Source organism: Penaeus monodon, unplaced genomic scaffold (genome assembly GCF_015228065.2).
Source record: "Penaeus monodon isolate SGIC_2016 unplaced genomic scaffold, NSTDA_Pmon_1 PmonScaffold_207, whole genome shotgun sequence".
Lineage (NCBI taxonomy): Eukaryota > Metazoa > Arthropoda > Malacostraca > Decapoda > Penaeidae > Penaeus > Penaeus monodon.
Window position 1 is genome coordinate 65,001 of NW_023650479.1, and position 22,100 is coordinate 87,100.

General features: G+C 37.8%; 1 protein-coding gene across 1 annotated transcript; it reads right to left on the reverse strand.

The window, feature by feature from the left end:
• Nucleotides 1-16,704: 16,704 nt before the first annotated feature.
• Nucleotides 16,705-21,876, reverse strand: LOC119570000 (plastin-3-like; the record flags this gene model as incomplete). Its single annotated transcript, XM_037917928.1, is given in 7 exon segments — nt 16,705-16,845; nt 16,847-16,934; nt 17,567-17,824; nt 19,118-19,257; nt 20,327-20,465; nt 21,542-21,544; nt 21,687-21,876. Coding segments are annotated over 7 exon segments (894 nt in total), but the record flags the coding sequence as incomplete, so codon positions are not given.
• Between the last annotated feature and the right edge of the window lie 224 nt (nt 21,877-22,100).

Genomic DNA, 22,100 nt, shown 5'->3' on the forward strand with positions numbered 1-22,100 from the left:
AGGTTTTTCCCTTCGCTTTCGGGGTTTTGGTAATTGTTAGGTGTTTTGTTATTATAAAGCTGGGGTTTTGGGTTTATTAAATTTTAATTTAGGTTTTTTTAAAAATACAGAGATATTTATCCCAAAGTTCGAAAGACATATGGAAAGAAAATTCAACTATGGTTGTTATCGGGGTTTCGAAATAATAATAATAAAAAAAAAGAAGTAAAGAGGTAAAAGAAATCAAGGGAGGGGGGGGGAAAAAGGGAAGTGGTGAAAATTTAAGGAAGTTAGAGTTTGGAAAAGTAGGGGGGGGGAAACCCCCCTTTGATAGAAAAATATTTTGAATTTATATTTCTCATTCATGTCGGGATCGAGGGGGAGGGGGGGGAGGTCAGTCATTGATCTATTCTTGTTTTTTGCGAAAAGTACCCGATGATTACGTTATTGTTAGTTTTATTTAAAAGAAACCCCCTCTTTTTTTTGTAATAAATATAATATAGTTAAAATTAATAAAATTATATATATATATATATATTATATATAATATTATTAATTTTTTTGTTTATTTTAATTTCATTTTTAGGGGTTTTATTTTTTTTTTTTTTTTTTTTTTTTTTTTTTTTTTAACTAGATTAAAAGGAGAGGGTTTGGGGTAAAAAGGGAATATTAACTTAATTAAAAACAAATGATTTTTTTTTGGGTTTTATACTTTTTTTTTTTTTTATTTTTTTATTTTTTTAAGAACAAGAACAAGAAACAATTTTAAATTTTTATAATTAAGTGAATAGAAGAAAATAACTTATTTTTTTTATTTTTTTTTTTATTATTTTAAACTTTTATATTTTTTTTTTTTTTTTTTAAATTTGTTTTTTGTTTTTTAGATGCTGGGGAATAAGAAAAAAAAAGGGGGTGGGGGACCCAGTGGCCAAAAGAGAAGTAGGTTAAAAAAAACGGGGAGTAAGGGGGGATCAAGGGGAAAAAAATCAGTAGGGGGACAGAGTGGGAGGGGTTTTGAGATGGGGAGAGGGTTTGAGGTGTTTTTGATTTGGGGGTTTAAAATAAAAAAAATAAAGGGTATTTTATATATCAATCGGGGGGGAAACCCTGACAACGGGGTCTGACTTTTGGGCAATTGGGTGGGGAAACAAAAAGGGGAGGCATGTTACATAGATAACATGGAAAGTGTATAAAATGGTGATTAGAAATAATAAACATAATAATAACTAGTATAAGGACAAAGGGACAGAAAAAAAAAAACAGCAAAAGAAAAAATTTAAGGGAAAGGTCAAAAAAAGGGGTTTAAAGAAAAATGGGGGGTTTAAATATCATTAAGTAAATAGAGGGAAGAGACGGGAACAAAAACAGAACAAAAACAAGAAGAAATGGGGTTTATGAACATAGAATAACAATGATAATGATAGAAGGTTTTTATCTATTTTTTTTTTTTATTTTTTTATTATTATTTTTTTTTTCAGGAGTAATTTTTTTTTTTCTCCCTTTTCCGCTTAAAAACATCTCCATCCGCTCGTCTTCTGATTCGGGGTTTCCCCTTAAATGCAATTGCACGAGGGCACCCCCAATAAAAACGGGGCAATGAGTCAGGGGGCCCCTTTAGCAATTTTGTAAGATTTTTCAGCCCTTTTGGAAAATTTTTTCCTTTTAAAAGCTGGGTCGGCGCTGCCCCCAGGGGAACCCCTAGGGGGCCCGAAAGCGGGCAAAGTGACAGCAGCGGTAACAGCCCCGGGCCGAGTTTATTTTTTTTTTTGAAAGACCCCCAAGGCAGGGTCTTGCTTCCCTTGCTTGAGATTTGCGAAGTTTGGCTTCCCCGGGGGCCTTTAAACTTAGGCCCGGCCTGTGTTCAGTTTTTTAGGGTTTGTCTCTTTTTTGGGTTTCTGACATCGGTGTTACCGTGGCGGGGTTTGGCCCAGCGGGCCCGCCCTGTACCCGTGGGAAAGTTTCTCGCTAACCCCTCTTTCCCAGAAAGAGGGGTTTGTTCGGGGGGGTTTTTGGTTTTTTAGGAATTCCCCGTGTGCACGCAATTCCCCAAGTAGTGTTCAGGTGGCTTTGGGGTTCGCCGCAATGCTTTGAAACACCCTCTTCACGTTCAAAGGGTTGTATAACGCCATGAACAGTGGAAACCCTTGGGCGAAATTTGTGCAAATAAATTGGGTCCCTTGTTGTTTTTTTCAGAGAGTCCCAAAGTGGTTTTTAGCTGTGGAATCGGAGTACCAGCGGGCCGAGGGGGGAAGGTCTGTTTCCTTTTGTGAAGTCAGGGGAAGGATTTGGGCCCGCCACCGAAACATTTCTCCTAAGTAAATTTCGGTTGTGTTTTATCAGAGTTTTGGGGGCATCCCCCGGCCCGATTCGGTAATCTGTCAGCAAGCTCATTGCCTCTGATCCCTTTTGGCTGGGAACCCGGGTTTATGAAATTTCCTTCACCCTGAGCAAGAACCCTTTTGGTGTTATTTTTCCGTAGTTGTCAGGGGGGAGATGTTTTTCAGTGGTGAGGGGCTGTGAAACAGTCGAGGGCCCCTTTTGGAGTCTGGTGTAGGCCCCACGGCCTTTCTCCGGGAAAGGTCTCAGTGCTCCCATGTTTTAAAGCAACTACCTCTCCCTGTAGCGAGGAGGCTTTGTCTTTTTAACCCTCATGGATTTTGGGACCCCCTTTGCGCAAACCCCGGCGCCTGCAGTGTGGGCCCAAGGGATAAAGGGACCCGTCTGTGTAATATTTTTCGGCTGCCGGGGGGGTGATGGTTGCAAGGGGCCCCTTTGGGGTTTTTTGCCTTTAGGCAAAGGCGTCCCAAATTTTCACTCTTTTTGTTTGGGAAAGTCTCATGACCGAGAACTCTTTTCGGGTTTGTGCCCACGGGGGAAAAGTTTCGCCCAAAGCAGGGGTGGGGGAGTCCCCCCCTTTGGCCAGTAGGGGTTTTTGAGCGAGGGCGTATTACCCACCCGGGCTGTGGGGGGACAGCCAGGAGTTGTTTGCAAACAGCTCTTTGTCTTGTTCTAGGGGGTCTGACTATTTTGTGTCTTAGGTTTGGGGTTCCTGGGAGCCTGGACCCTTTGATAAAAATTGGGCTGCCGTTTAGATCAATTCGTGGGGCCAAGGGGGAGAAGGTTTGCCCTCCATAGGGGGTTTTGAGGCCCTGGCCCCCCTTGGGGGCACCCAGAAGCCCCTTTGGCGGTTTCTTTTTGGACTGTCTCCAATGGCTTTATTTTTTTTCTTGAGGCCAATCAGAGCGGGGAGCATGTTACAAGGGGCCCGACAGCATGTACGTAAAAATGATTTTTAAAGTATTTCGGGGTTTTGGCCCCTTGCCCCCCCCACTCATTATTCATGACAGACAGCTTGCCTTTTTTGGTCAAGCAGGTACGGGACCCCCTTGGCGGAAGGAGAGGGGCCCGGGTCTTTTCCCCCCCAAGGAAACGGGTTTTTTCCTGCCCCCATCCAATTTCCTTTCCCCGGTTTTTCAGACTTGTCCCTTTGAAAACTCTCTGCTAAAAACCCAGGGCCCTTTGGTTTTGGCTACAGAGATTTTTAGCCCTGTCCGCAACACTCCTGGGAATACCAAGTCCAGACAAAGCTGGGCTTTTTTTGGGGCCAATGCGTGGGAAAAGAGATAGAAAAGGATGTTATAGGAGTGATCTTGAAACCCCAGGGAGGTTAGTTGAGGATACAGGACATTAGTGTTTTAAAAAAGGGCGGGACTGAAAACCCCCAAACCCTGTGGCGTTCCATTTTTAGTGGCCCAGTGCGGTGATAGGTGACCTTGGAAAATTTACTCTGGGTGTTTTATTTTAAAGTAGTACCTATCCAAGCCAAGAGCTTACCTTTTGATTTTCCCTTTTTGGGTAGGCTTTTCCTGATGGCAAGAGGATTGCCAATTCGAAAGCCTTCTCCCGGTCAAGGAATATGCCAAAGATGCGCCCCTGTTTTTTTTGTGCCCAAGGGGGGGCTTTTGCTTTTGCGTTTTGCTCATGCCCTGGGGAAAACCCCTGGAGGTGTTCATGTGGGGCTCCCAAATTTTCCCCTTTGGAGCCCGTTCAGTTTCCCCTCCTCTCGGCAGTCTTGGCCCGACAAGTGAGGAAGAGAGAAGGGGGGCAAATATTTTCCCCCCGGGTCCCCTTTTGGTTTGGGGGTGGGTACTATGGGAGCCCTTTCCAGTTGGGGTGATGGAAGTTTCCCCGGATCTGGGATTTTAGTGCAGGAAGGGAAGCTCACTTAAAAGTCCCAGGCCCGGGGGGATGATGGGGAAGGGGACCCGTCATCGCCGGGGGGTGAGTTGAAAAATGGCTTTGTGGCATTTTCTTTTTGTTCCCTCAGAGAAAAAATAAAGTTTGAGTTACGGGTTTGGCTGCCCTTTCTCTGAGTGAGCAAGTTGTTGGTTGGGAGGCGTTCTTTTTCTTGCCCCAGTTTTGGCGGAAAACTGGGTGCTCGTTTCGCAGAGGGAATCTTGCACCCGTCTGTTGGCCCTGCCTGGGGGTCGTGGTGCGTTTCATTCGGGGCTGGCGGCTGGTGGCCCCGCTTTTGTTAAAGGGGGTTTTGTATTAAGATAGAAAAAAAACCGTTTAACTTGGGGGAACAATTTTTAAAAAAAGAAAAAGTAAACATCCAAATATCTGCGGTATTTAAAATTTGGGTTTTAACTCCCAGGGCATTGATTTTAAAAAAATTTTTTTTCAGGTGGCATAGAAAGGCATTAGCATAGGTGGGGCCTAAGGGGGACCCCATGGCTACGCCCTTCTATTTGGGGATATAGGGCAATGAAAGTGGAAAATGAGTCGACAGTTGCCAGGGGGAAGGGCTTTTTTGATTTGTTTTCATTCAGGGGAAAGAGGGAATTTTTGGGTTTTAAAAGTTCATGAAAAATAAGGTTTGGGGTCTTTCTAAGGGACATTTTTGAAAAAAGATTGTATATCTACATGGCCATAAAAACAGGCTCATGATTTTTTAAAGCAGTTATATCATTAACCCAAAAACTTTTGTGTTTTTCAAAAGTATACTCATTTTTGTCGAGGAGTTAATTAAGGGTTTCCAAAAACTTTGCAAAATTATTTAAATTAAAAATACTTATACCCAAGATACCCTGGATGTCGTTTTTTTTTTTTAAAAATTGTTTCAAGTTGAAAAAGGTTTTTTTATATCTTAATACTAAACACCCCCAATCCCAAATTAAAATATGAAATGAACAAAAAAACTCAAAAATCCCATTTTTTTAAAAATCCTCATAACAAAAAAAAAACGGCAGATAACAACATCAGTTTTTATAGAAAAAACCCCCATTTTTGGCCCTTTGGGGAAAACTACTCAAGTTTTTTTTCCCCCAAAACTATTTAAACTTTAAAGCATTACACATTAATCAACAGAAACATACAGCATTTTCTTTGAAAATATGTTAAAATTTGGGCAAAGAGATGAAATTTTTACTTTAAAAAACTTCACAAAAGAAATTATACCCAAGCAAACGTTTTACAGAATCCTAAGGGAAAAATTTTTAAACAAGAAACTTTCCCGTCGCACCGGTGTTTTCAGTTGCAAAAAAACTCGTTATATTTAAATTCCATACCTTGGGCATTTAAGTTTTTAAAATTAGGAAAGGGAATTTTAAAACATTTTTTTTAAAAACCCCTTTTCCCCCCAAATTTATTTCAGATTTATTTTTAAGCAACTACCACTTGCATTTTCTTTTTAAAAAAAACTAAAACCTTTACCATTTCATGAGATCCTGTGTTGTTTACAATTTAAATGTTTGAGAGGGAACTCTCGATATGTGGGGTTTTGTACCACGCGGTCTCTACAACACCCTATCTTAGAAAAACATGGGTAAGTTAAACCCTACAGGTGTTCAGCTCAGTTCAAAAATCACCAAATTTCCAAACAGAGAAAAAATCTATCCCCGGACATCCCCTCCCCAAAAAAAGATTTTTACATTCCGACCCCCGCCCACAAGACTTAAAACCCCATCACCCGGAAAACACGTTTTATTTAAGGAGAAACCAGACCTTAACAAAAACAACAGCTTTTCCATCCCTTTCATACTCAATAGAAAAAAAAATTTTTTTTATGTAAGTCGTTTAAAAATGGGTTTTTGTATTTTGTTTAGTTTCTTTGGAAAAAAATTTTTTATTTTATAGGGGCTTTTTTAAATTTTTAACCCTGTTTTTAGTCAATTTTGATAAAATTTTCTAATTACATTGTTTAATTTTACCAAAGTTTAACCCTTTTTTTAAACCATAGTTTTCTTAAAAAAACTTCCCCCCCCCCCCTTTCTGCCCGTATAGTTGAGCCCAAATTTTTAATCCTTGTTTGTATTTTTCAATTTGCTTATGGGTTTTGGTTTTTTTTATCTATTTTTGCACTGAAGATGAAGTTTTGTAACTTTTGAAAAGTATGAAAATAAAAAAAAGTGAGGGTTGTAGCGCTTTGGGGGTTTCTTTTTTGGGTGAAAATTACGATTCCCGAAAGGAAAAAAACACTTGCTGAATTATTTCTGCCCCGATATGACCCCAAAATACGCTTTTGAATAAAGAAGAAAACCGAGAAGGATACTACAAAGCAAAAAAAAATCGGGGAAAACCCCACCCCCGGAGTTTCTAAAAACATGTAAAAAAAATTTTTTTACTACCCCCTCTTTTATCAAATTCAAGGTCCCTTAAACTAATTTTTTGTTAGGGCACACTTACAAGTCTTGGTTACTGAAAAATACTCAAAATTTTAAATCAAAACCAAACCAAAAAAATTTCTCGACTAAAACAATAAACTATGACAACCATGATTCTCTGAAATCAAAAGTTTATACATTTACTATCAAAGTCTTATTTGTATTTGCAAACAAATGCAAACCAAAAAAACTTGCAATGTTCGAAAACGACACCAAAAGAAAATGCCCCAAAAATAGCCCTTTACATTTCCAAAAAAAAATTTAAACCTTGGAAAAAAAGTCATAAATTTAACCTGGGCAGAAAAGAAAAAATAACCCAGAGGAAAGTGAACTTTTTGCTTTAGGTTTAGATTTCGGGTTTTTTCCCCTTGAACATCAAAAATGAAAAACCCTTTTTTTGGATTTGAAAAGTATTTGCAATAGGATATCTAAGTTTGACATTTGGCAAGGAACCCGCATTAAGTCTATTATAACCGAATGCGCCATTGACCAAAAAAAGCCTAACCCCCTTTTTTTTGTGTGAACGAAAATCCAAAAACGGGGACAAATTCCCACCAAAAGGGAAACCTTTTGGGTAACTCCCGGATGATAAAACTTGGTAATCACAAAAAAACCCGATAAGGGAGGGGTATTTTTTTATTAAACAGGGGGAAAAACAACACAAAAATTTAATGACATCTTTAAATGATGAACCAAGTTTTGATTGCTGAATAAAACATCCTACCCATATTTAAAACTGGAAGATAAATTAACGCTTCCTCCGCAGCATAAAAGGGTTCAAAATTTGGGGGAATCTGTCTACAATAACTTATTGAAAATTTGGGTCAAGGAAAAAGGCGCTTTTTGGGGCTCCCCAAGATTTACAAAAGGGGTTTAAACCAAAATTTGAACCCCTTATATCCAATTGGACTTTTAATTTTAAATTTTGGGAAAAATTTTTTGGGACCAAAATTAACCCCTCTGACAAAAAAAATGAGGAACTGTTTAGAACCCCTAAAGATTGGTTTAAAGATTTTAAAATGCTTTTAAAAAACAAAAGAGGCCCGGGTTTTTATGGCCCGTGTAGAATAACCCAATCTTTTCACAAATTTTCCCATTAGAAAAGACCAAACCCAAACCTTTTTGTGCATGGGGGAAATCTTTTAAAAACCCAAAGGGAAAACCCTCCCCACCTGAATGAAAAAAAAAAAATCAAAAAAAAACACTTCCCAAATGGAAAATGTCGGGTCCGTATTCACTTTTAGTGACAACCCATATACACAAATAGAGGACGAGCCATGGGGGGCCCCCTTTGGTCCCACCATTTCTAATTGCCTTTCCTTGGGTCCCCCATGAAAAAAGGGAAAGGTTTAAACAATGCCCAGAGGAGTTCAAACCAAATTTATACCCAAGAACGGGGATGATAGTTTTCTTTTTAAAAATTTTTTCTAAGTTGAACGGTTTTTTTCATACTTTAAAATTTAAAAACCCTAAATTTAAAATTCCCCCCATATGAAAATTTAACAGAACTCAAAAAATCCCATTTTAGGCATCCTCATAAAAAAAAAAAACGGAGAAATTAAAAACATCAGTCATAGGGAAAAACCCAAATTTTTTGGCCTTAGGGATAAATACTCAAAATTTTTCCCCCAAAACTATTTAAAAATTTAAAAGCATTAATACATTAAATTAAAGAGCATACCCGCATTGGGTCGACTATTTAAATTGCCCAAAAAGATGAAATTTTTTCTTTAAAACCTTTACAGAGAATTTATACCCAAGCAAAAAATGTTTTTTTGAATCCTAAAAAAAATTTTTAAACAAGAAAAATTTCACCGTCGCCCCCGGTGTTATCAAATTTCCCAAAAAATTTGTTATATTTCACTTCCAGAACCCCTTTGGGCAATTTTAAATTTTAACATTAGGAAGGAAATTCAAAAACCCTTTTTAAAAAACACTTTCCCCCAAATTGATTTCAGATTTTTTTTTTCAAAACAAATACCACTATTTCATTTTCTTTTGAAGAAAACTAAGCCTTTACCATTTGCAATTTAGATCCTGGTTTTTTACAATTTAAATGTTCGAGATTTTAAATTGATAGGGGGGTGTACCACCGGTCTTAAAACACCCCTATCTTAAGGAAAAAAAAAAACAAAGGGTAAGTTTACCGAAAAGGTGTTAGCTCAGTTCCCATCACCATCTGAATCAGAGAACAGTATTCCCCTGGACATCCACCACCCCAAAATTTATTTTTAAATTGACCTTGCCTCACCCCAGAATTTAAACCCCATCACCCTTTGGGAAACAATGTTTTTCTCAAGGATAAACCCGACCTTTAAAAAACACAACACTGCCATCCCTTTTCATACTCCAAAAGAAAGATATATTTTTTCTATGTAAGCGTTTAAAAAATGGGTTTACGTTTTTTTTTAGGGTTTTGAATTTTGGGTTTTTTTTAGCTTGCTTTTTAAAACCCACCCTTTTTTAAAAGTCAATTTTGGGTAAGTTATAATTACAAATTGGGTTTTTAAATTTTTTCCCCGTTTCATTTTTTTAACCATAAATTTGCTTTAACAACTTCCCCCTCCCCCCTTTTCTGCCGGGTAGCTTAAGAGCAAATTTTTTCCCTTTTTGGTATTTTGCTAATTTTATGGGGTTTTGGTTCTTTTTTTTATTTTTAGCAATGAAGATGAAATTAGTAACTTCGAAACGTTTTTGGGGAAAAAAAAAAGATGATGTTGTTTTGCTGCTTTTGGGGTTTCTTTTCCCGCTGAAGTTACGATTCCCGAAAGGAAAACAATTGCTGAGATTTTTATATTATAAATAATATATAAAATATAATTTTATAATATATATATAATATATATATAATATATTCACAAAAACGGGATGCTCATGCTTTAGCAGCCGGGGGCCTCTCCACCATCCTTTGCCACTCAACTCGATCTTGCGCTTTTCTTTCAAACTTGCACCATCGACAACCCGCAAATATCTTTGATGTTGTCGCTCAGTCTTGTCTTCGGTTTGCCTCTGTTCCTATCACCATCCCTGTCAGCAAGTTTTTCTCAATACTTTTACTTCTCATCACATGCCCAATGAACTTTAGTTTCCTTTTGTTGAAGATGTCCAAAAAGCCGATCTTACAATCTATTTTTCTCAGCACTTCATCATTCGTTTTCTTCCCGTCCTTTTAATACGTAGCATTCGTCTGTAACACCACATTTCAAAATATTTACCTTTTCTTGTCTATCTTCTTCAGCACCCAACACTCAGAACCATATGACGCAATTGGGAAATAATGAGTTCAATAACCTCAGTTTTGTCTGTAAGGTAATGCATCTGTCTTTCCAGATGTTATTGAGAGCAACTGTGGCGTTTTGGCAATGGCAATTCTTCTTTTTATCTTGGTGAATCAATCATATGTATTAGTTAAAACAGCTCCAAGATAAATGAACTCTTTCACATTTTCCACAACCATTCCAGTTATCCGGTTATCTTCGAATCTCCATGATCTTAGTTTCTTAGCATTAAGAAATAAAACCAGCCTTTTCGCTTGCTTCTCTAACTTTATCTAACAGTTGTTGTAGTTCAGTGATATGCTGGCGATTAAAAACTATATCATCGGCGTATCTTAGATTGATATTTTGTATCCTCCAACATCTACAGTTCCTTCAAAATTCTCTAGAGCATCTCTCATAATAGCTTCAGAAGATATATTAAAAAGGTGAGGAGACAAAATGCAACCTTTGTCGCACTCCTTGGTTGACTTCAACCATTCTGTTAACCCATAATTGGTTCTTACATTTGCTTGTGTTGGTTATACAGGGCTTTTATTAGTTGGACGATGCGCTTCGGAAACTCATATTGTTCTTCATTCAGAGGATATCGTGATCAACCGTATCAAAAGCCTTTGAGTAATCGATGAAACACAGGTATAGGTCTTTCTGATGTCTCTGTTTTCTCTATGACCCAATTTCAGGTTTAAAATTGTATTTCTGGTACCTTTTCCAGGGCAAAAACCTGCATGTTCGTCTTAAATTTTCTTCTCTTAACTTCAATTCATTCTACCAGCAATAATTTTAAATAAATTTGCTGCTGTGACTTTATTAAACGCAATTGTCCTGTTATTGTTGCATTGGAGTGTATCACCTTTTTTAGGTATGGGAATAAAAGACTGATTTTAACCAGTCTTTTGGCCATCTTCTTTCATTCCATATTTCGTACAAAGTTTGTGAAGAAGTATTCAACACTTTCGCCAGCATTCTTGATTAGTTCTGCGGTTATTTCATCTATTCCTGGGCTCTTGTTATTCTTTAATTCTTTTATGGCTTTATAACTTCTATAACTTTATAACTTCATCTTCGCTGTCATTGAGCCTGATAAATGTTGTTGTTAGATCTTTATTCTTTTTGTATAGGTTGGAACAATATTGATTCCACCTATCTTTGATTTCTTTTTCATCACATAAAACTAGTCATCTTCAGTTTTGATAGTGTCCATTGTAGATTTAAATTTTCGTGTGATGTTTCGTACTCCTTGGTAGAGTTTTTTAGTTGTCTTATTGATAGAACAGTTTTCCATTCTCTGACAATGTTCATTTTAAAAATTTTTCCATATCTCGTCAAAAATATTTCACTTTTTGTATTTGCTTTTTGTAAATTACATTTTCAACTGGATTATGATTCCCTTTGATTTTAGGCATCTTCTTGTTTCAATTTCACTTAGTGTTTCTTCAGATATCAGGGGAATTTGTCTTTTTCCTTTTGGCGATAGTTCTTAAGCAGCGTCAGCAGGAGTTCTTTTCCTTCTTCCCACAATCATTTGGTGTTTATCATCTTCACATTGATTAATTCAAATTTATTTGACGCTGTAATTCTGTAATTGTTATCAAGAGTTTTGTAGTCGAGCTTTAGAGGTGGTGTTGGATGCTCCATCTTTTTGAGTCTTCTTTGAAAGTCAATAGTTAGTAGTTGGTGGTCACTGTTGCAGTCGGCACCAGGTCTGCTTGGCATTTTAATACAACTTTTCCATTTCTGGTTCAACGCAATGTAGTGAATTTGGTTGCGTGTTCTTTTGTCTGGTGAAAACCATGTGTACAAGTGTCTTGGATGGTGTTGGAACAATGTGTTGGCTATAACTAGATTATTTGTACTAGAGAATTCATAAAATCTTCACCTCTTTCATTTATATCTCCAAAGCCAAATTCTCCACAGGTGTCATTTTTATATCATTTTACCTACTTGGCATTGAGGTCCCCCATGATTACTGTTAGGGATTGTGTCTAAAGTTTCTTGGAGAGTGTTATAAAAATTTCCATTTTTTCATCACTTGCAATGTGGTTGGTGCGTAGCATTGTATAATACTAATGTTATGAGGTTGTGCTTGTAATCTGACTTTTAAAATGCGATCACTTAGTGCATTTGCAGTTTCTTTCGTGAAAATCATAGCAACTCCATGACTATAATTTCCTTCTTCTTTTCCAGAAAGTTAAATAGATAACTAGATGCACGACAGGAAAATAGAGATGCAACAATAGATAGATAGTTCCACATGCATATATATCTAATATACATATATATATAAAATATATAGATGATAGATATATATAAAATATAATATATATATAGTATATATAATATCTAATATAAGATAGAATAAATAATATAGATATATATATATAAAATATATATAATATATATATAGATATAGAATAGATATAAAAATATATATATATAATATAAAATATATATATATATATATAGATATATATAATATTATATATTTATTATATATATATATATAATAATTATATATTATATATATATATAATATATATATATAGATAAAATAATATTATAAATATATATATATATATATCATATATATATATATAATAATAATTATATATATATATATATATATATATATATATATATATATATATTTATATATATATTATATACATATATTTATATATATATACTTTCATATATAAATATATATATGAATAAACAAATATATAAATAAATAGATTTAATGATAGAAAAAATATGTATACATGTATATATACATATGTATATTATATCATATATGTGTTTGTTTTAATTTTGTGTGTGTGTGTTTTTTACATACATACATACATAAATACATACATACATACATATATATATATATATATATATATATATATATATATATATATATATATATATATATAATCATACTATAGATAGATAGATAGATAATATAGATTGATAGATATGCATTAATCAACTATTTTGTTCTTCCACAAATCAATTCAATTCATTTTGTCAGAAAATATGCTTTTGAAGATATTAGAAATACTACAAATATTACAATCCGCTAATTATAATATATTTAAGCGAACATTCTAAAACAGGAAATACTGACAATTAGCGAATATTCCAAAATGATAATAATAATAATAATAATAATAATAATATAATAATAATAATAATAATAATAATAATAATAATAACAATAATAATCATCATCATCATCATCATAATAAATGATAATAATAATAATAATAAATGATAATAATAATAAGGATAAATGATAGTAAAAGAGGATAATAAAACAGCAATGTTATTAATTCTTATTCATCAATAATCATTTGGTTCAAAAAAATGACAAAAAAAAACGTCACAGATTTAAGGAATTAGGGAAAAAAAGCCGACAAAATGAAGTGGAAGAAATCAGACAGAAATTCTCGGAAAGTGTCGTTCCTTCTCTCTTTCTCTCTCTTTCTTTCTCTTTCTCTCTTTATCTTTTTTCTTTCTCTCTCTTTCTTCCTTTCTTTTATTACCTTGGTTCCCTTCTTTAGTTTCGTATTCTCCTTTTCTCCTTCTCTTTCTTATTCTTCTCCCCTCTTTCTCTCACCTTTCTCTTCTTCCCCCTCTTTCTCTCTCTTATTCTTCTTTCCTCCCTTCTCCCTCATTTCCTTCATTATTCCTTTACCATCATTTAGTAATATTATTATAATATTTATCAATATTTTCTTAAATTTTCTCAATATTTTTTTCGCTTTCTTCTAACGAAAGCGAAGAACGAAACACAAAATAAAGGGGAGAAATACGTAAATGATAAAAAAAAGGAAAAAATGTTATGAAGGAAATTATGATAATAATTGAAATGAGATAAAAGAGAAATGAAAAAAGAGAGTAGGAAAGAGAAAGAGAAAGAAATGAAAAAAAGAGAGAGAGAAAGAGAAAGAAATGAAAAAAAGAGAGAGAGAAGGAGAAAAAGAAAGAGAGAGAGAGAGAAAAGAGAAAGAGAAAGTGAAAAAGAGAGAGAAAGAGAGAGAGAGAGAAAATGGAACGGACAGGAAGAGAAAATGAAAATATATTATTAATCAAAATACATATTAATTATATACTAGTTAACAATCTACTCATTAGTGAAAATAGATGAAAAAAATAATGAAAAAAATCATGATTATAATATACAAACATATCTTTCTATATCTAATAATAACAAAGAAATTCATAGAAAGTCATAATTACAAAAAATCATAATACTAATAATAACTATAATAATAATAATAAAAATAATGATAATAATAATAATAATAACAATAATAGTAAAAATAATAATAATAATGATAATGATAATAACAAGTAACAATAATAATATGTAAAAATTATCTCTTCGTAAAATCAAAATGAATTAAAACAAAAATGTAATAAAACGTAATAAAACTATATCTAGAAAAGAAGCACCTTTTTAATTTATGCGCATTTATTTATTTATTTATTCATCCTTCATTCATTTCTTTATTCTTAATTTATTCATTTTACTTATTCATTCATTCATTTCTTTATTCCCTTTTATTATTAATTAATTTATTCATTTATCTATTCCCCTTTATTTATTATTTATTATTTTATTTATTATTTCATTCATGTATTCATTTATTTATTTATTTATTCCCATTTAGCAGATTTTCTTTTTCTCTTTTACGCCAAATTTTCGGCTAAATTTTCCGTTCATTCTCGCGTCAAAAAAAAAAAAAAAAAAAAAAATCTTTCCTTTCCCGAAAAAAAAGTGTTGGGGGGGAGGGGAGGAAGCCCAGAAGAAAAAATATTGAAAAAAAAAATAAATACATATATATTGTATATAAAATTAGAAATGAGAGTTACACAAAAATATCTTTTTTTTCTGCAATGTGCAAAATTTTGCAAAATTATCAATTCTATAAAATAAATCTGCTTTTATTCAATTTATCCTATTCTCCAACGCCATTGGCCGAGGGAAATCCTATCTCGAACGCCATTGGCTGAGGGAAATCCTATCTTGAACGCCATTGGCTGAGGGAAATCCTATCTTGAACGCCATTGGCTGAGGGAAATCCTATCTCGAACGCCATTGGCCGAGGGAAATCCTATCTCAAACGCCATTGGCTGAGGGAAATCCTATCTCGAACGCCATTGGCCAAGCTAACCTGGACGTGATTGGCCGACAGAGAACTATAACTAAAAACACGATTGGTCGAGACCCAAACTACAGCACGATTGGCCCACCGGAAAATGTTATTTTGCACGTGATTGGCCGAGACAAAAGACACAAAATCAAATCCTTGCACGTGATTGGTCGAGACAAAAAATGCAAAATCAAATCCTTGCATGTGATTGGCTGAGACAAAAATTCAAACCAAATTCTCACACGTGATTGGCTGACACACACACACCAAAGAAATCAATACTTGCATGTGATTGGTCGAGAACTAAATATTTTAAGAACTAAAACAGACACACCTCAAAAAAAAAAAAATAAATAATAATAATAATAAAAAATAGTAACAATAAGAAAATAAACTTTATTCTAACTTTATTCTCCAGTTATTTGCATTTTTTTTCCTTTTCTTTTTTCTGGAATTCTTTTCCGGAATGATCACTTGGTCCTAATGGAAAAAAAAAAATTATATATACATATATATATAATAATATATATATATATAATACATATATATAATATATAAATATATATTATATATATAAATATATATTATATATAATTTCAAAAATCAAAGATAGTTCTTTTTTCCCCAAAAAATCGACACAAAAAAAGGAGAGAAAATTTGTTACTATTATCATTAAATAAAAGAGAGAGAGAGAGAAGAAAGAAAGAGAGAAACAGAGAGAGATGGAGAGAGAGTGAAAAACAAAGAAAAAGAAAGAAAGAGAGAGAGAGAGAGAAAGTGAGAGAGAGAGAGAGAGAGAGAGAGAGAGAGAGAGAGGAGGGAGGAAAAGAAAAGAAAAGAAGACTGACAGAACCGGACTGAGAAAACAAGAACAGAAATTATTAAAAAGAAGAAAAAAAAAACAATAAGATTTTCAAAAATAATAATAATAACAAAAGACACAGAAGAGAATAAATAACGACAAAAACGCTTGCTGTGTTTCTCTCCCTCTCTCTATTTCCCTTCGTAACTTCGTAACAGATTTACCGACTATTTTTCTTTCTCTTTCTCTATTTCTCCCTCTCTCTCTCTCTCTCCCTCATTTCTCTCTCGTCTCTCGCCGTTTTATATACTTGTAAAAAATCCTACCATTATAAAAAAGTTGGAATTATACTAATCATATACGTAAATATATATGTGTGTGCATACACGCCCGCGCACACACATATATGTACGTGTATGTGCCTTATATGTACACAAATTCACGCACACACACACACTGTGTACGTAATGCCTATGCACACACACACATTTATCATTAAAAAATTGGAGGGGGGGGGGAGACATCTTTTTCTGTCTCTCTCTCTATCTACTATTATCATTCTCTCTCTCTCTCTCTCTCTCTCTCTCTCTCTCTCTCTCTCCTTTTTATTCCCTTTCTTGTCCACCTCCTCATTTTCCTCTCCCTTCTTGCCTCTCCCTCCTCCCTCCTTCGTTCTTTTTGGCATTCTTCCTCCTCTCCCTCCTCTTCTTCCTTCATTTCCCCTTCCCCTCTCCCTTACCTATTTCTTTTTTTTCCTCCTCCTCCTCCTCTTCTCTTTTCCTCCTCTTCTCTCTTCTCCTCCTCTCCTTTCCCCTCTATTTCCTCTTCCTCCTCTTCTCTTCTCCTCTCCTCATCCTCTTCCTCCTCTTTCCCTCCTCTCCTCATCCTCATCCTCCTCTCCTTAGTTCTTCTTGGCATCCATGTTGGGGATGTAGTCCCGAGCCATGAGGCAGGCAAACACCGTCATGATCATCTTCGCTTACTTCCTGTCTTCCTCGGGCGAGGGCGTAGATGCGCGCGCCGATCTTCCTGGCCATAGAGATCGCTACTTGGCCGTTGGCGATGTGTCCATGCCGAGGGGAGAGAGAGACACTGGGGCTTAGGTTCAGAGAAGAAGTAAAGGAGGAATAGGAGAAAGAAAGAAGAAGAAGATAAGAGGAAGAGGAGAAAGAAAGAAGAAAATGAAAGAAGAAAAAGAGAGAGAGAGACGGGGGTTAAGTCAAATGAAGAAGATGATAAAAGAGGAAGAGGAGAAAGAAAGAAAGAAGAAGAAGAAGCAGAAGAAGAAAAAGAGGAGAGAGACACATGGGGGTTAAGTCAAGAGAAGAAGATAAAGGAAGAAGAAGAAACAGAAGAAGAAAGAAGAAGAAACAGAAGAAACAGAAGAAGAAACATAACAAAAGAGAGAGACACAGAAGGAGAACAAGAAAAAAGAAAAAGAGAGAGACAGAGGTCAAAAGAAGAAAAAATATAACTATATAATAATTATATATTTTTTATCATTTAATTGTATTTTTTATAATACAATAATTGTTTTTTTTTATAATACAATAATTGTTTTTTTTATTATATAATATTCGTATTTTTATAATATAATAAATATTTTTTCTTATATAATATTTGTATTTTTTATAATATAATATCTGTATTATACTCCTACCCCTAACCCCTTCCTCCTACCCCCTCCCCCCTTCCTCCTTACCTCCTCCTGCCCGCCCGTCCTGACATTATCGTAATTCACCGTCCCGGGGTTAATGGCATCGACCAGATCGATCACGGCCATCGCGTCCCTGAGGCTCCCGTCCTGGAAGCTCCGGAGGGACGTCTTCTTCCCCGCCTGCTGCAGCTTCGCGTTGACGTACGTAATGATCTCGGCCTCCACGATGGGCGAGCCCGAGTCGGCGAGTTGCGTGAGGATGGAGAGGGTGTAGGCGCGCATCAGCTGCCAGATGAGGGCTGGGGGGGGGGGGAGAATGATGATGATAATGATGATAATAACGTTAATAATGATGATGATGATAATAATGATGATAATAATGATAATAATGATGATAATGATGATAATAATTATAATGATGATAATAATGATAATAAAAATGGAGTAGGATGGAGAATAATAATAATAATAATAATGATAATAAAAATAATAACAGTGAGGATGGAGAGAGTGTCGGCACGCATCAGCTGCCAGGTGAGGGCTGGGGGGGAACTTCAGGGTCCCTCTCCCTCCTCACTCCTTCTCCCTCCCTCCCCCCTTCTTCCCCCTTCCCTCTCCCTCCTTCCTCCCTCTCCCTCCCTCCTTCCTTCTCCCTCCCCTTCCCTCCCCCCCCCCCAACTCACCCAGCGTCAGCGTGGGGTTGCCGTCGGCCAGGTCCTTCTCCCCTTCCCTCCCTTCCCCCCTCCCTCTCCTTCTCCCATTCTCTCCCTCCTCCCCCTCCCTCCGTCCTCCTACCTTCCTCCCCTCCCCCCTCCCCGCAGACTCACCCAGCGTCAACGTGGGGTTGGTGTCGGCCAGGTCCTGCCCCGCGATGCCCACCAGCAAGAAGCTCTCCTTCTCCCCCTCCCTCCATCCCTCTCCCTCCTTCCCTGCCCCTCCTTCTCCTTCTCCCTCCTTCTCTCCCTCCGTCCTTCCCCCTCCTTCCCTCCCTCCTCCTTCCCTCCCTCCTTCCCCCCCCCCCTAGACTCACCCAGCGTCAGCGTGGGGTTCCCATCGGCCAGATCCTGCCCCGCGATGCCCACCAGCGAGAACCTGAGCGTCCGCCCCAGCTCCCCTTCTCCCCCTCCCTCCATCCCTCTCCCACCCTCTCCTTCTCCCTCCTTCACCCATTCTCTCCCTCCTCCTTCCCTGCCCCTCCCTTTCCCCGCCAGACTCACCCAGCGTCAGCGTGGGGTTCCCATCAGCCAGGTCCTGCCCCGCGATGCCCACCAGCGAGAACCTGAGCGTCCGCCCCAGCTCCCCTTCTCCCCCTCCCTCCATCCCTCTCCCACCCTCTCCTTCTCCCTCCTTCTCCCATTCTCTCCCTCTTCCTTCCCTCCCCCCTCCCCCTCCCCCCAGACTCACCCAGCGTCAGCGTGGGGTTCCCATCAGCCAGGTCCTGCCCCGCGATGCCCACCAACGAGAACTTGAGCGTCCGTCCCAGCTCCCCTTCTCCCCCTCCCTCCATCCCTCTCCCACCCTCTCCTTCTCCCTCCTTCTCCCATTCTCTCCCTCCTCCTTCCCTCCCCCCTCCCCCTCCCCCCCAGACTCACCCAGCGTCAGCGTGGGGTTCCCATCAGCCAGGTCCTGCCCCGCGATGCCCACCAGCGAGAACCTGAGCGTCCGCCCCAGCTCCACGGCGTAGTTGCAGTTCTCAAGCTTCTCCATAAAGCGCTTGAGTTTGCTGAACTTCCTGTAAGAAAGGGGAGGGGGTGAGAGGTTGATAAATGGGGAGAAAGAGAGAAAGGGGGAGGGAGGAGAGAGAGAGAGAGAGAGAGAGAGAGAGAGAGAGAGAGAAGAGAGAGAGAAGAGAGAGAGAGAGAGAGAGAGAGAGAAAGAGAGAGAGGAGAATGAGAATGAGGGAGGGAGAGAGAGAGAGAGAGAGAGAGAAGAGGGAGGGAGAGAGAAGAGGGAGGGAGAGAGAAGAGGGAGGGAGAGAGAAGAGGGAGGGAGAGAGAAGGGGGGGAAGAGAGAGGGAGGGAGTTTGCTGAACTTCCTGTAAGTGGGGAGAAAAAGGAGAGGTGAGAGGTTGATAAATGGGGGGGGGAGAGAGAAAGAGAAATAGAGAAAGAGAAAGAGAAGAGAGAGGAGAATGAGAATGAGGGAGGAGGAAAAAAGGAGGCGAGGTTGATAAATGGCGGAGAGAGAAAAAGAGAAAGACGAATGAGGGAGAGAGAGAGAGAAAGAGAAATAGAGAGAGAAAGAGAAATAGAGAGAGAAAGAGGAAGAGAAAGAGAAAGAAAGAGAGAGAAAGAGAAATAGAGACAAATAGAGAAATAGAAAGAGAAAATAGAGAAAAAGAGACAAAAAGAGAAAGAGAGAAAAAGAAAAATCAAAGGCAAAGAAACGTACACACACACGCACACACACACGCACACACACACGCACATGCTGGATATATCGGTCATTTTTACGCCATTTCTTTGTTTCCTGATTTTTGTGAATGTTACGTTGGTTTATACGGATATCTAAATGACAATATATTATTTATATCTATTTATCTATTCCTTATTGACACATTCTTTGTTATTCTATTTTATCTATTCTTTATTATTCTATTTTATCTATTCTTCATGGACACAAAAATCTCAAAGCATAAGGCTAGCAAACCCCCCCCCAAAAAAAAAAAAAAAAAAAAAAAAAATCAATCCACCCCTCAAAAAAAAAAAAAAAAAAAATCAAAGAAAATCAAAATCCACAAAAAATCCTCTCCCCCCCTAAAAAAAAAAAAAAAAAAAAAAAAAAAAAAAAATCCCACTCACGTGTGCACCCTCCTCCAGTCCACAATGCCCGGCCGGATGATGTCGTAGAGCTGGAAGATAATGATTCCGTCGGCGAGGTCGGAGTAGAGCCAGTTGACGTGCGGATTGACCCCCATGCTGTTCATCCAGTTCCTGTAGGCTGCCAGGCGGAAATTGGGGATCAGACAGACAGACACGCGTCGGTGTGCAAAAGATTCGCTTAATAATAATAATAATCTTAATAATTGTCTCCTAATCCTAATAATCATCTAATCGTAAACTGCAGTGACTACAGTTTACGATTAGAAGACGATTATTAGGATTAGAAGATGATTATTACGATTAGAAGATGATTATTAGGATTAGAAGATGATTATTAGGATTAGATGATTATTAGGATTAGAAGATGATTATTAGGATTATTAAGATCAGAGACAATTATTAAGATTAGAGACAGTTATTACGATTAGGGACGATTATTCAGATAAGGAAAGATTTTGGTTTGCAAAAGATCTGCTTAAAATCACTGCAGTTTACGATTAGGACACAAATTCGTTTTCGAAAATTCAAATTAGGAGACAAATATATCTATATATATCTATATGTATATATACATATTCATATATATACATGTATATATATATATATATATATATATATATATATATATATATATATATATATGAATGTAAAAATCAGTACAAAGATGAATCCAGAATCACAGGTACATGAACGGAGATTCAAAGTGAGATTCAAACTTCTCTCTTTTTCACTCTCTCTATCTCATTCTCCCTTTATCTCTCTCTCCTTCTTCATCTCCTTCTTCTCCCTCTCTGTATCCTTCTTCTCTTTCTCCCTTTCCTTCTCATTCTCATTCTTCTCCCTCTCCTTCTCCTTCTCCTTCTCCACCTTCTCCTTCTCCTGCTTCTCCCTCCCTCTTCCTCTTCCTTTTCCTCTCTCTCTCCTCCTCAACAGCCTTCTCCTTTTCTTTTTCCCTCTCTTTCTCCTTCTCCTCCCTCTCCATCTCTCTGCCACTCTCTCCTTCCCTCTCTCTCCCACTCCTTCCCTCCCTCCCTCTCTCTATCTTCTTCTCTCCTTCTCCCACTCCCTCTCCTTCCCCCCCACCCCTCATATCCCTCTCCCACCCCCCACCCTCCATAACCCTCTCTCTCCCTCCCCCCCACCCCCCACATAACCCTCTCCCACCTTCTCCCTCCCTCCCTCCCCCTATAACACTCTCTCTCCCCCCCTCCCCCCACACTCACTGTTCTCCTCGCGCGTCTCCTCGATGTGGTCGATTCCCTCCCCCCCTCCCTCCTCCCCCTATAACCCCCCATAACACTCCCCCCAAAAAACCCACTCCCCCCCCCCCCACACTCACTCTTCTCCCGCGTCTCCTCGATGTGGTCGATTCCCTCCAGGTTCAGCGTCTCCGGTTTGTCGAGCCCCGGGTGGTTGTTGAACAGGTTGGCCACGAAGGTCACGTTGAGCTTGTAGACGCCCTCGACCACGTCCTGGGGCGTGACGAAGCTGCGGCACGCCCAGTTCTCTCCTGTTAGTGAGCCCGCGGGAGATGAGGTTCCGGCCGTGGGGGGTGGGTTTTTTTTTTAGGGAAAGGTGGGGAAGAGAAGGGGGGGAGGAGATAAAGTGGAGAGAAAAGAGCTCAGCCGGGAATGAGGTCCTGGGCCTGTGGGGGGAGGGGGGTTTGAGTTGGGGGGGTGAAGGAAGAGGGGAAGAGAAGGAGGAAATGAAGAAGAGAGGAGGAAAGAGAGGAGAGAGAGAGAAGTAGACGTTG